Consider the following 12918-nt stretch of genomic DNA (forward strand, 5'->3'; position numbering starts at 1 on the left):
TAGTAGATATAATGGTGCTCTGAATTAAATTCACCATTCTCATCCAATTTAGTTCACTAATTCCTAATACATCGATGTTTACTCTTGCCATCTCCTGCTTGACCATATCTAATTTACCTTGATTCACAAACCTGACATTCCAGGTTCCTATGTGATATTCTTTTTTTTTTAACAGCTTCAGATTTACTTTCACCACCAGGAACATCCACAGCTGAGTATCATTCCTCTTTTGGCCCAACCTCTGAATTATTTCTGGAACTATTAATAATTGCCCTTCACTTTCCCCTAGTAGCATATTGGACACCTTCCAACCTGGAGGATTTATCTTCTGGTGCCATACCTTTTTGCCTTTTCATACTGTTCATGGGGTTCTCACAGCAAGAATATTGGAGTGGTTTGCCATTCCCTCCTCCAGTGGACCACATTTTTTCAAAACTCTTCACTATAACCCATCCATCTTTGGTGGTCATGAACTTCATTGAGTTACACAAGCCCCTTCACCATGACAAGGCTGTGATCCATTTGTTGGATGATATAGAAAGCAAATGAATTCCAGAAAAACAACTACGTCTTTTCACTGACTACACTAAAGTGTTTGTATGGATCACAACAAACTAGAAAATTCTTAAAGAGATGAGAGTAGCAGACCACTTTACCTGTCTCCTGAGAAACCCGTATTCAGGTCAAGAAGCAGTGGACCTGGACATGGTACAACTGACTGGTTCATGGAAAAGGAGAAGACAAGGCTATATATCGTCATCTTGCTTATTTAACTTACATGCATAGTACATCATGCAAAATGCCAGGGTAGATGAAGCACAAGCTGGATTCAAGATTGCTGGGAGAAATAGCAGCAACCTCCAGTTATGCAGAAGATGCTACTCTAATGGGAGAGACGTGAGGAGGAACTAAAGAGCCTCTTGATGAGGTGGAAACAGAAGAGTGACAAAGCTGGCTTGAAACTCAACATGAAAAAACTAAGATCATGGCATCCAGTCCCATCACTTCATGGCAAATAGAAGGGGAAAAAGTGGAAACAGTGATAGACTTTTTTTTTATTGGGCTCTAAAATCACTGCATACAGTGACTGCAGCCATGAAATTAAGACACTTGCTCCTTGGAAGAAAGCTATGACAAACCTAGACAGCGTATTAAAAAGCAAGGACATCACTTTACGGACAAAGTCCGTATAATCAAAGCTATGGTTTTTCTAGTAGTCGTATGTGGATGTGAGAGGCGGACCATACTTAAAGAAGGATGAGGGTTGAAGAATTGATGCTTTTGATTATGGTGCTGGAGAAGACTCTTGAGAGTCCCTTGGACTGCAAGGAGATCAAACCAGTCAATCCTAAAGGAAATGAATTCTAACTATTCACTGGAAGAACTGATTCTGAAGCTGAAGCTCCAGTACTTTGGCCACCTGATATAAAGAGCTAACTCATTGGAAAATACCCTGATGCTGGGAAAGATTGAAGGCAAAAGCAGAAGGTGGCAGCAGAGAATGAGATGATGGACTCAATGGGCATGAGTTTGGGCAAACTCCAGCATATAGTGAAGGGCAGAGAAGCCTGGCATGCTGCAGTCCATGGAGTTGCAAAGGGTTGGACATGGCTTAGTGACTAAGTAGCAACAAACAACAAGCACAGTGAAAATGTTTTAAAACCAGCTAAACAACACAAACTTGTTGAAGTGCATAGCCAGTAAAATGGATTTCTAGATCACTATGATGTTTGAAATGAGCTCCTCAGGTAGGGACAAACTTTTTTAAAAGTACCTTAGCCACAGAAGAGAGAATATCCTGTCTGTGAGGGGAGGCTTCTTTCAGTCCACTCTGAAATCTATAGACCATGAATAAAAGAAGTTCATTAGATATTTGAACTGCAGCAGGAGCTGCATTATAGTAATGAGATGGAACCCTGAGACTATGCCTTTGTTGTTGGTTAAGACAGGAAGAGATTCATCCTCAATCACGAAAAATATTTCCCCAAGCCAACTGAGAGGGAGGACTGGGAAGAGACCCTGTAGTTCCTCAAAACCCTGCAACTGAGAATTGAAAGGACAAGAGAAAGGCTGGTTAGAGGATCGAAAACACTGAAAGTACCTAAATTTGTAAGTCTTTTCCAGTGGCCTGGCTCTTTGCAATTATAGCAGAAACTGGGAAGGTTTTGGTTTCATTTAGAAGTCTTCATTTGCTGGATTTGAAGATTAGGAAACCTGGTATTCTTCTTTTCCAGTGACTCATCTAGAGTGTGAGAGAGCTGGTTTGCTAGATTAATTAAGTCTGAAGTAGACATAGTTTTCCATTCCATCCTCATCCTTTTTACCAGATGGAAAGAAAGAGGTCCCAGTTCAGCCTATTAATAATACAGAATTCAAAGCTGCCTGGGTGGAATCAACATCTGAAGAAAGACCAGAATTTTCTTAAAAGCATTCTGAAGTTGATTATAGTAGTCATAAAAAGGGTCATCCAATTTTTGTGTGCAATCCTGAATTCTGTTTCAATCTACAGGTTTTGAAAAAGCCCCAGGAATTGCTCGATGAAGTCATCTAATGATTGCCTGACCTTTCAGGATTTTCCCAGTTAGCGGTTTTCATCCTATGCTGGGCCTGGCCTTAACCAACAAGCATATGAACTAGCTGACATGAGTCAGAGGAACACTGTTGATAAGTTTGAATGACTGTATTAAATTCCTCAGCAAATGTATGAGGATCTTCAGTTTACTTTGAGAAAATATTTTATTATGACTTGCAGTTCAATTTTAGTTCAGAGAATATAAGAAATTAAAACTTTAACTTCTGGATCCTCAGAAGGCTTAGTTTTACAAGAAAAGTTCTGAATATTTCAGAGGAAAATGGAGTGGGAAGAGTTTTAGAAAAAAGGGTAAGTTTGATAGGATAATTACTATGGGATATAGAGGAGGCATCAAGGGCACAGAAAGGTGGGAGGAACATGGTGCCAGAGGCAGAGTCCGGCCAAGAAGATCCAAGGATGAGAAAGATAGTGCTGGGGAAACCAAGGAAGAAGAGCCTGAGGCTTTTGGAACCATTTCATCTTTCTTTAATTGTTTGTTTGCCTCAGTTAACCTTAAAATCTTATTTTGTAGAGAGACTATTTTCAGCTTTAGATAATGGTGAGAAGTCTTAAGATACCAATCAAAACAGGCATACCACTCTGTTCTGAAAGGTTTTGAACTGTTGTGATCTAATTCAGTTTTAAGGAAATTAAGTTTAGAAATTTCAAAAGTTTCCCATAATGGCCACTGATATTCTAACTTGTCTTTAGTCACATCAGTTTTCTTTTTTTCTTTTCTTTTTTCCAAAAATGAGCATTAGGAGGATTAGCACTATCCTTTTTAAAGATCAGTTTAGCTGGAGTCCCTGTAGGGGGAGTGACCTCAAAATACTTAGATAAGTGGGATCTCATTTCTCAGAGGTTTTTCTCTAGATTAAAAGGACAATTTCAAACAGTTTAACAGCTTACAGCTCAAACAGCTTATAAGCTATCACCAGTCAGTTCTAAGGAGACAGCGTGGCCCTGGAAAAGCCAGGCCAAAGACCTTTTCAGTCAATTTCCAGAGAATAGTCCCTTCCAAAGAATTGGCCTAAGGATGAAAAACAGATACAGTTTCAGTGAAGAAGTCACTGTTCCCAAAGGAATGGACTGAAGGCATTTCCAGCCAGCTTCAATGGAAACAGTCTGAACTCAAAATCAGACCGAAGCACCAAATGCATGCAGAACAACGCCTTTAGCAGAAATGCAAAACCTTAAAACAGAGTCTGAATAAAACCTGGAGAGCCTCAAACACAAAGAGGGCATGAACTTGGGATCTAGGAGAAAGGTGTACCTGCAAAACTCCAGTCAACAAGAAAGCAGTGAGTAACACTGGGTTCCATATCTGTTCAGTAGCCCCAGAGCCTTCAGGCGTCTTCTCTGATCCCTATGCAGGCCACCAGAGTGTTGACCTAAAATAAATAGAATGCCAGATATTTCTCCAGCAATGATGCATCTGTTCAGGATTGTCAGGGAATTGCAATTCAGGGTCTGCAACCATATTGTGAGCCATGTGCAAGTCCCCATACGGGGAGGGAGGAAGAAGAAAGGGAAGTTGGGAGGGCCATGGTGAACAGAGTCCATGGCATTTCATTGGCTGAATTCTCAAGGGAAAGTAGAGGAGTCTTGCTTCTTCCCGCTGGGCTCTGCCATGTCACAGCATGTTCTATCTTATGGTCTCCTGGCACTATTTAATTGAAGTTTCTGTTTACTAAATTTTTTAACACAAATAGAGCACTGAGTGTTGGGTTTTGGATTTATATTTAAATTTAGCAAACACATGTTGAAAGTCTCCTATGTACAAATCACTATGCTGGGGTGGAAGTTCAAGAATGACTATGATTTTGTCTTTTTCTTAAAGAATTTACAATCAGATTAAAAAACCTCCCTTATGTACTAATAAGGTAAAAAGGAACACATTAAAGTATTACGAGTGCATAGATTGTGTTTCCATGTCGTAGTAGTTTTTAATAGTAAATTTCTTTTGAACTGAGCCTTGAAGGATGACTAACATTCTGAATAGTGAGTTGGAATTCTGTTCCATAAATAAGTAGCTGCTGCTGCTGCTGCTAAGTCACTTCAGTCATGTCTGACTCTGTGTGACCCCATAGATGGCAGCCCACCAGGCTCTGCTGTCCCTGGGATTCTCCAGGCAAGAACACTGGAGTGGGTTGCCATTTCCTTCTCCAATGCATGAAAGAGAAAAGTGAAAGTGAAGTCACTCAGTCGTGTCTGACTCTTCGCGACCCCATGGACTGAAGCCTACCAGGCTTCTCCTTAGAGAAGTAGAGACACATTGAAATTTCCAAGTATAGGTGGGTCATAATGGTAACTTATATTAATTTGGGGAAAACTGTAGCAAGAAAGGCCAAAGCCTGAGAAGGAATTAACAGAATGTATCTGAATTCTGGGTAAGAGATAGTGAATGGCAGAAAGAACTCAAGTAGCAGTAGTAACTTGGAAAATAATGAAAATAGCCAAATTCTGGAAATAGAAGATGGAATCAACATGTTTGATATAGATGATACAGGAGATGGCCAAGTTATGAACTCCCAGAGTATTCCTTCAGATCCAGAGAAAGGAAGACGTTCCAAAGAATTGAAAACACTCAGCGGGATGCATAGAATATATGCAGCATGCTGTCATGCAAACCAGGAAAAGAGAGGGCTTTACAAAATCAGAAATAATCAGCTATGTAGAACATTGCTTGAGGTCATGAAATTAAGGATTAAACAAAGAACAAAAAGTACCATTTGGTATAAACAACATGGAAGGCATTGGTGTACACAGTAAGGGAGTGATTCAAAAGAATTGTGAAATAAAGCAAGAGTTAAAAAAAAAAGATGACTGTCAGCTTTAATGGCTTTTGTCAAACTTGCTTGTGAGCTGAAAACAAGAGAAAAAGTGGTAACTCTCTCAGGAGTGGGAGGCCCATGGACTTTACTGTGTACCAAAGTATGATGATTTTCTTGAGGAAAATTCTTAGGCAGCTGTTTGAGTTCCATCCAAAATGGACTCTTTTTTCATGGAATGCCATTTTACTGAATTACTAGGGTTATACAGACTTTAGTATGAGGCAGACACTTTCTCCAAAATATGCAGAATGAGCCCAACACCTTAAGGGGAAAAAAAAAAAAAACCTGACAGTTTTTGTTGCCAATGATAAAATTAGAGATTTAAAACAAAAATTAGAAATTTGGAAGATTTATTTCTACTTTTTAATACTTAAAGACTGTTCTAATGAGATTGATGGTGGTATGAACAAATATGTCTGTTTTGGTTATAATATTGAGAAATGTGTCAACATCTGAAAGAGATGCATAACTCATTGAATCAATGTTTTCCAAATAAAAAATGTTCAAAAAATCATTTGTAAAGAATTCATTCAGAAGGTAAGAAAAGATTGTAATGTAACAGTACAAGAAGTTCATTGACATGATTTTATTTTCCTTATTGCAACTTACCTTTAAGAACTACTCCTTGTTAAGTTTTGCTGTGAAATCAGAAAGAATATCCACAGTGATCTCAACTGGATACATTTAGTATGTATAAAATACATTTTATTTTCTACTTCATATCTTTGTGAGGCTGGGTTGTTCTTATACACTTCAGCCAAAAAAAAATCATGGCAGATTTAATACAGAACTCAGATGTGAGAATCTAAGCTTTCTTCTATTAAGTCAGATAGTAACTAGGTTTGCAGATATTCTTATAACTTTTTAACTTTGGAAAATTAGTTATTTTCATAAAATTCATTATTAATATATATTTAATGTTATTAATTTTTAATTAGTTAATATGTTTATCTTCTCCTGGTTTGAGTATCTAAGGTGGAAAATCTTAATATGTATAACCCATGTAAACAAAAGCTCTTAGAAATCCTCTATAATTTTTAAGAGTGTAAAGAGGTCCTAAGGCAAAATAATTTGAAAACTGCTACTTTAAATTAAGGCTTTCTCTGAAGTTTAGAAATACCATGAAAATAAGTTGGTTATTTGTGTAAAACCAAATAATTGTTTTTATTTTATAGTAGTTATTACATATGAATTAAAAAAAAACAAAACAATGTCAGAAATAAACCCAGTAAGATCAAAGTGTTGTGTTTTTTAGGTTAACTCCAGTGTGTCTTATTCAAGGAATTACTGTGGTCATTCACTCAGATATTTTTGTTGTGGTCATTATTTGTTTTGAAGCTTGAGAAAGAAGTGGTGAAGGATGCAGTTTTAAAAGCTATAGAAGAAGAAAGAAAACATTTGGAAAATATCCATGCTGAAGAAAGGGAGTTGTGGAAGACTGAGCATGCAAAAGATCAAGAGGAAGTATCTCAGGCAATTCAAAAAGCTATACAAGAGCAGAGAAAAATTAGTCAGGTTAGTAAAATTAGCTCTTTATGAATATTTTCTTTCTTCTAAATTTTCTCAAAATAAAGTAACTTTACTATTATTTTATCTTACTTAAAATCACCTTATTGGGCATAATTATTTTACTTTTGAGTTTAATATTTTAACTGAATAATTTTTAATATATCTGTACTTTTCACTTTTTAATGCTGATAATTTTGCCTTTTTAGTCTATTTTCAAAGAAGTCAGAATCCAAATTTATGTTTAATCATTATAACTACATTGTCTCCTCTTTGATATGCTTGTTTTCCTTTTTCACAAACACACACATGCACATAAAATCAAAGAAAATATATATGTGTTGAAAACAGTTTAACTAGATTCATCTGTGTCTAATTTGTGTGGCTATATACCTGTAGTTGGTAGTAAAAGTAGAACCTCACAAATAACCCCTGTAGTCTCATGAAATATACACATATCAACAAATATGGCCTACATTCAAAATATCTTTTGATTACATTAATGAACAGTTAAAAATCCATTAGTTTAATTTTCTATAATTGAATTTGCATGGTTCTATTAATACCTGCATTTAGTCATCGCAGGTATGAGATAACTGAATAAATCTTTCCTCCAACAAGCATAAAAAGCAAAAAATAACATTCGTAGAAGTCTTTGTTTTACATGATTGTTCATTTGACCATGCTTTATAAATGTAACTGAAATGACTTTTCTTTTCAGCTTTTGAGAACAAAAACCCAGATTTTCTTATGACTTATTAATTTTAATGAAGCCCTAGGAAACCGAGTGCTTCTAGTATCTGGGATCAATGTTATAGTTTTTTTTTTTAATGTCACTTAAATTTGTTCTCAAAAACACACAATTACCCGTTTATTATGAAAATTAAACAGATCTGTCAGTAATATCTACCTATGATAAGAAAACAGTATAACAGTAATGTGATGAATTTTATCTTTTTTTCTTTTCTTTTTTCCACTAGCATAATGATTATTTTCTAATTCTTTCTGTAACCTATGTTAGTGTCACGAATTTATATTGTATATATGTTTAATTGTCTGTCAGTTCAGTTGGTTGGAATTCCATGCCACTAATGTCAAGATCATTGGTTAAATCCTAATTTGGGAGAGTTTACTTAAAACTTCTTTGTGACCACAGACCACTCCTTTAACCTCACAAAGATGTGGGCTGTTAGTCACCATGAAATTGGGAAAGAGGGCATGAATAAATCAGCACATGTTTATTACCCAAACTAAAAAACATAGAAGAGTACCCTCCTCTGTGAATTTGTAAGTATTCTTGTCCATAAGAAACATTATAGTATATGACATGTTGAAATTTATTCTCTATAGGCTCAGGGTACCATGAGGACAATCCAGTCATGTCAGGAATAAATATATTGTGTTTCTTTTCTTACAAATGGATACATATTTTGATAAAGAGAAAAAAAAATCGTGAGTGTATATGTGTGTGTGTGTACAGTTGACTAGAGAAGATCTACAACAGAAAGAACAAACAATGTTGCCAGGTAACTCTGATTTTCAGAAGTGAGGTAGTCCTACCAAATGTATTCCAAGTCTTCCTTAAACAGCTCACTACGTTTATTCTCACATGGTTGCAGTAAAAACTACAGTGAAACAACTAGCATTCTCTTAGCCTCTTAAAGCCTCACAGTCCTATTCTAGAAAGTTGACAAATTACTTTTCTTGGGAAGCAGATGGAGCTTATATATCTGTTATGTACTTTACTTACTTAGACCAGCAGGATAAGCCAGTAAGTTGCCATGTTCAAACTTTGGTGTTTTACATTAATAATTGAAAAGACCGCCTGAAATATTCCAGGGACTTTACTTATTTCTGAGGATACAGTAGTGAAAAAAAAAAAAAAAATACCCTTCCTTATTGTAAAGAAAACTCACAGGAAACTATTAAAGTTGTAATAAAATATGAAGTAGTAATCAGGGTCATGAAGAAAAGTGAAGCTGTCTAAGCAGCTAAAAGTGAGGGGACCGATGTATAAATAGTATAATCAGGTAAGGACTTAAGGAGATAGCATTTGAGCTGAGACCTGCATTGAAGTGAGGAGTTTACTTTGAGACTAGCTATGGGAAAAGAGTCGGAGAAGGCAATGGCATCCCACTCCAGTACTCTTGCCTGGAAAATCCCAGGGACGGAGGAGCCTGGTAGGCTGCAGTCCATGGGATCGGTAAGAGTTGGACATGACTAAGCGACTTCACTTTCACTTTTCACTTTCATGCATTGGAAAAGGAAAATGGCAACCCAATTCAGTGTTCTTGCCTAGAGAATCCCAGGGACAGGGGAGCCTGGTGGGCTGCCGTCTGTGGGGTCACACAGAGTCGGACACGACTGAAGCGACTTAGCAGCAGCAGCAGCAGGGGAAAAGAGTATTTCAGGTATGGAGAATAGCAAGTGTAAAGGCTTTGAAGCAGAAAGATGCTTGTGAAAGTGAAAGTCGCTTAGTCATGCCTGACTCTTTGTGACCCCATGGACTATACATACAGTCCATGAAATTCTTGAGGCCAGAATACTGGAGTGGAGATCCCCCTCCCCCCTCTCCAGGGGATCTCCTCAGCTCAGGGATCGAACCCAGGTCTCCCACATTGCAGGCAGATTCTTTACCAGCTGAGCCACGAGGGAAGCCCAAGATTACTGGAGTGGGTAGCCTTTCCCTTCTCTAGCAGATCTTCCCGACCTGGGAATGGAACCAGGGTGTCCTGCATTACAAGTGGACTCTTTACCAACTGAGCTACCAAGGAAAGATGCTTGGTGTAATTAAAACTGTATGGCACTGCTAAGGATATAGATAGATACAATGACCAATAGAATAAGAATACAGAAAGAGACACAAATTTTTTCTATAATTTACAAATTTTTAATCTGGGTTCCATAGAAAGGGGCCCTAGACAGTCTGTGATTTTACTGAAATTATGCAAGATTTGTGTATATGTGCAGATTTTTCTGCAGTGATACTCTGTAGCATTTATTAGATTCTCAAAAGTATTTAACTAATTAACCCAGACAAGATTAAAAATATAGTCCTCTTTTAGTATCTGTGAGGTAGTGATGCCAGGGCCCATCATTAATACCAAAATCTGCCAACTCTCAAGTTCTAAAATCAGACCTCACTACCACAGTTCTGCATCTGCAGATTCAAGCAGTCATGATCATGTAGTGCTGTATGTGTTTACTGAAAAAAGTAATACACATTTAAATGGACTCACAGTTTAAGGCTGGGTTAGTCAGGAACAATTGTAATTGCAGCTGGCTGTAATTTTTTTCCTGGATTTTGTCTACTAATATGAATTTCAGATTAAATATTTAAATCTAGAAATTTAATATGTTAAAAAGAAATTGGGCAGATATCGATACTCTTTGAAATGGAGAGTTCAAGCAGGACTTGAGATCCTTAGTCTCTGCCAAGTATTTTATCCAGAAAGGCAATGAGAATACTAGCAAAAATTGTCATAAAAGTTACAAAATGAAAGTTCCTAAACAGACAAGAAGCACAAAAATTAATTCTAGAGGATGGAGGAGATCTATTTTGATTCTCCAGTTTTTATCAACACAACATAGTGAGATATGCAAAGAAACAGAAAGGTGTGCTTATAAACAGGAACTACAGTCCTGCTAACAGTCTACAGAAACTGCATTAATGTTGGACTTAATAGACAAAGACTTTAATCTGCTATTTTAATTCACTAGTATTAGGAGATCCATTGTTAATCATATAAGGCAGAATTGAAATCCCATATTTATCATAATGCAAAGGAAAAAGAAGTTAAAAATGAGAAATATAGTGCTTTGAATTATTTGTTAGTTTAAAAACTGAATGGTGATATTTCTTGGTGAAAACTGTACATGGTTTGGTCTTCAACTTTGAAAAGGCATGCTAATTTAATGACATGCTTGAGCATGTCTAAATGAAATTGTCATATGTGGCCATGGTCTTTGAAGCCCATTAGAAAACTTGGTTTTGTTCTCATTCTTGGATCCATGAAAGCTGGAACTTGGTATGCTTTTCACATACCAAATTCTTTTTGGATAAGAGGTTTGCCGTTGTAAACTAGCCAAAATTTCATGCCCACCAGCCCTGAAGTCTTTCATCATTAATGAAGTTTGCTTCTTTTCTCTTCCCCTCACACATACCCTAGCCTTCCTTCTTGTAACTAACATGCCTAAAATATGGTCAGGGCCTCTGGGCATATAGGTATGTAAAGTGTAGTCAGGCTTGTTCTGATTTTGTTCTTTCACTGAAGGCTTTTGCTAATAGTATCCAAATGGAAAATAAAATTGATCCTAGAGCACAAAATCTTATGAATCTTCCATTTTAGGAAACCACTAATTTCCTCTTCCTCACACTTGTTGAAAATAATCCTCAATCTTAGTGTTGATAAATTTCTACCTGATAATCTCTATATGGATTATCAGAAAAATTAATATTATAATAGATATATAGGTAAGTGAGAGGTAGGTAGGTTAACTGTCATAAAGTGAAAGTCACTCAGTTGTGTCTGACTCTTTGTGACCCCTTGGAATAGTCCATGGTTTTTTCCAGGCCAGAATACTGGAGAGCGTAGCCTTTCCCTTCTCCAGGGGATCTTCCCAACCCAGGGATTGAACCCAGGTCTCCCACATTGCAGAAGGATTCTTTACCAGCTGAGCCACAGGGAAGCCCACCTGTCATAAAAGAGTATCCTAATTACAGAATAAACCACAGTACATACGTTCTTGGATTTGGTCTATGTACATTTTTTTCCTGCTTTTGACAGGATGAAAATTCACATCAACCTCCAAGTTTTGGAAACATTGCATTGACACTTTAATACTGGCCTTTTAGAAGTTCACTGAACACAAGCACAAAAGAATTATGTAAATTTTTATTCTATCTTGAGAGAATGCTTCAGACTCTCAGTGATCAGAACTCCAGTTGGGGTAACATTGGTTTTCACTATATTTCAAAATAAAGTTAATTATCCTCTAAAAAAGAATAGAATTTAGATTGGTGTTCATATTGCCTTGCCTTTTTCATAATAAGTTCACCACTAGTGAGTTTATCAACATGTAAAGTTTTTCTCAACTAATGTGGCAAATAGGTGACAGTGTGATTCATATGAGTATCATTGTAAGACTTTGATGTTCTTTATCTGTCTTCTGTCCATTTGTTTGTTGCTATTTATTTTAGGTCATTAGCTTAAAAACTATTCTTATGGAACTGTTTCTTCAACTTTGCACAAAATAGTAAGATAGTGGTGTTGATGATGGTAGAGATGGCGATAATTCTAACGATATTGGCTATCTTTCATTCAGTTCTAGGTATGAGGTACTTTTTAAATTGTTTTACATGTTTAATCTCATTTAAGCCTTGAAACCAACTTATGAGACAAAAACTATCACTCCCATTTTCACTGATGCAGAAATTAAACCTCAAGAAGATTATTTAACTTGCTCAGTTCAGTTCAGTTTAGTTCAGTTGCTAAGTCGTGTCCGACTCTTTGCGACCCCATGAATTGCAGCACACCAGGCCTCCCTGTCCATCACCAACTCCCGGAGTTAACTCAGACTCACGTCCATCGAGTCGGTAATGCCATCCAGCCATCTCATCTTCTGTCGTCCCCTTCTCCTCCTGCCCCCAATCCCTCCCAGCATCAGAGTCTTTTCCAATGAGTCAACTCTTCCCATGAGGTGGCCAAAGTACTGGAGTTCCAGCTTTAGCATCATTCCTTCCAAAGAAATCCCAGGGCTGATCTCCTTTAGAATGGACTGGTTGGATCTCCTTGCAGTCCAAGGGACTCTCAAGAGTCTTCTCCAACACCACAGTTCAAAGGCATCAATTCTTCTGCGCTTAGCTTTCTTCACAGTCCAACTCTCACATCCATACATGACCACTGGAAAAACCATAGCCTTGACTAGACGGACCTTTGTTGACAAAGTAATGTCTCTGCTTTTGAATATGCTATCTAGGTTGGTCATAACTTTCTTTCCAAGGAG

General features: G+C 37.1%; 1 protein-coding gene across 11 annotated transcripts in view; it reads left to right on the forward strand.

Moving 5' to 3' along the window:
• Window positions 1-12918, forward strand: part of CCDC91 (coiled-coil domain containing 91) — a 398212-nt gene that overhangs the window by 291081 nt on the left and 94213 nt on the right. For all 11 annotated transcript variants that reach the window (XR_011464286.1, XM_070371255.1, XM_070371253.1 and 8 more), the window contains one exon: window positions 6745-6921. Coding sequence is in view for 10 of the 11 variants with exons in the window: in XM_070371255.1 (XP_070227356.1) it covers window positions 6745-6921 (177 nt within the window). In the remaining variant the exon portion in view is untranslated. The remainder of the gene's footprint in view (window positions 1-6744; window positions 6922-12918) is intronic.

Source organism: Bos mutus, chromosome 5 (assembly GCF_027580195.1).
Source record: "Bos mutus isolate GX-2022 chromosome 5, NWIPB_WYAK_1.1, whole genome shotgun sequence".
Classification (NCBI taxonomy): domain Eukaryota; kingdom Metazoa; phylum Chordata; class Mammalia; order Artiodactyla; family Bovidae; genus Bos; species Bos mutus.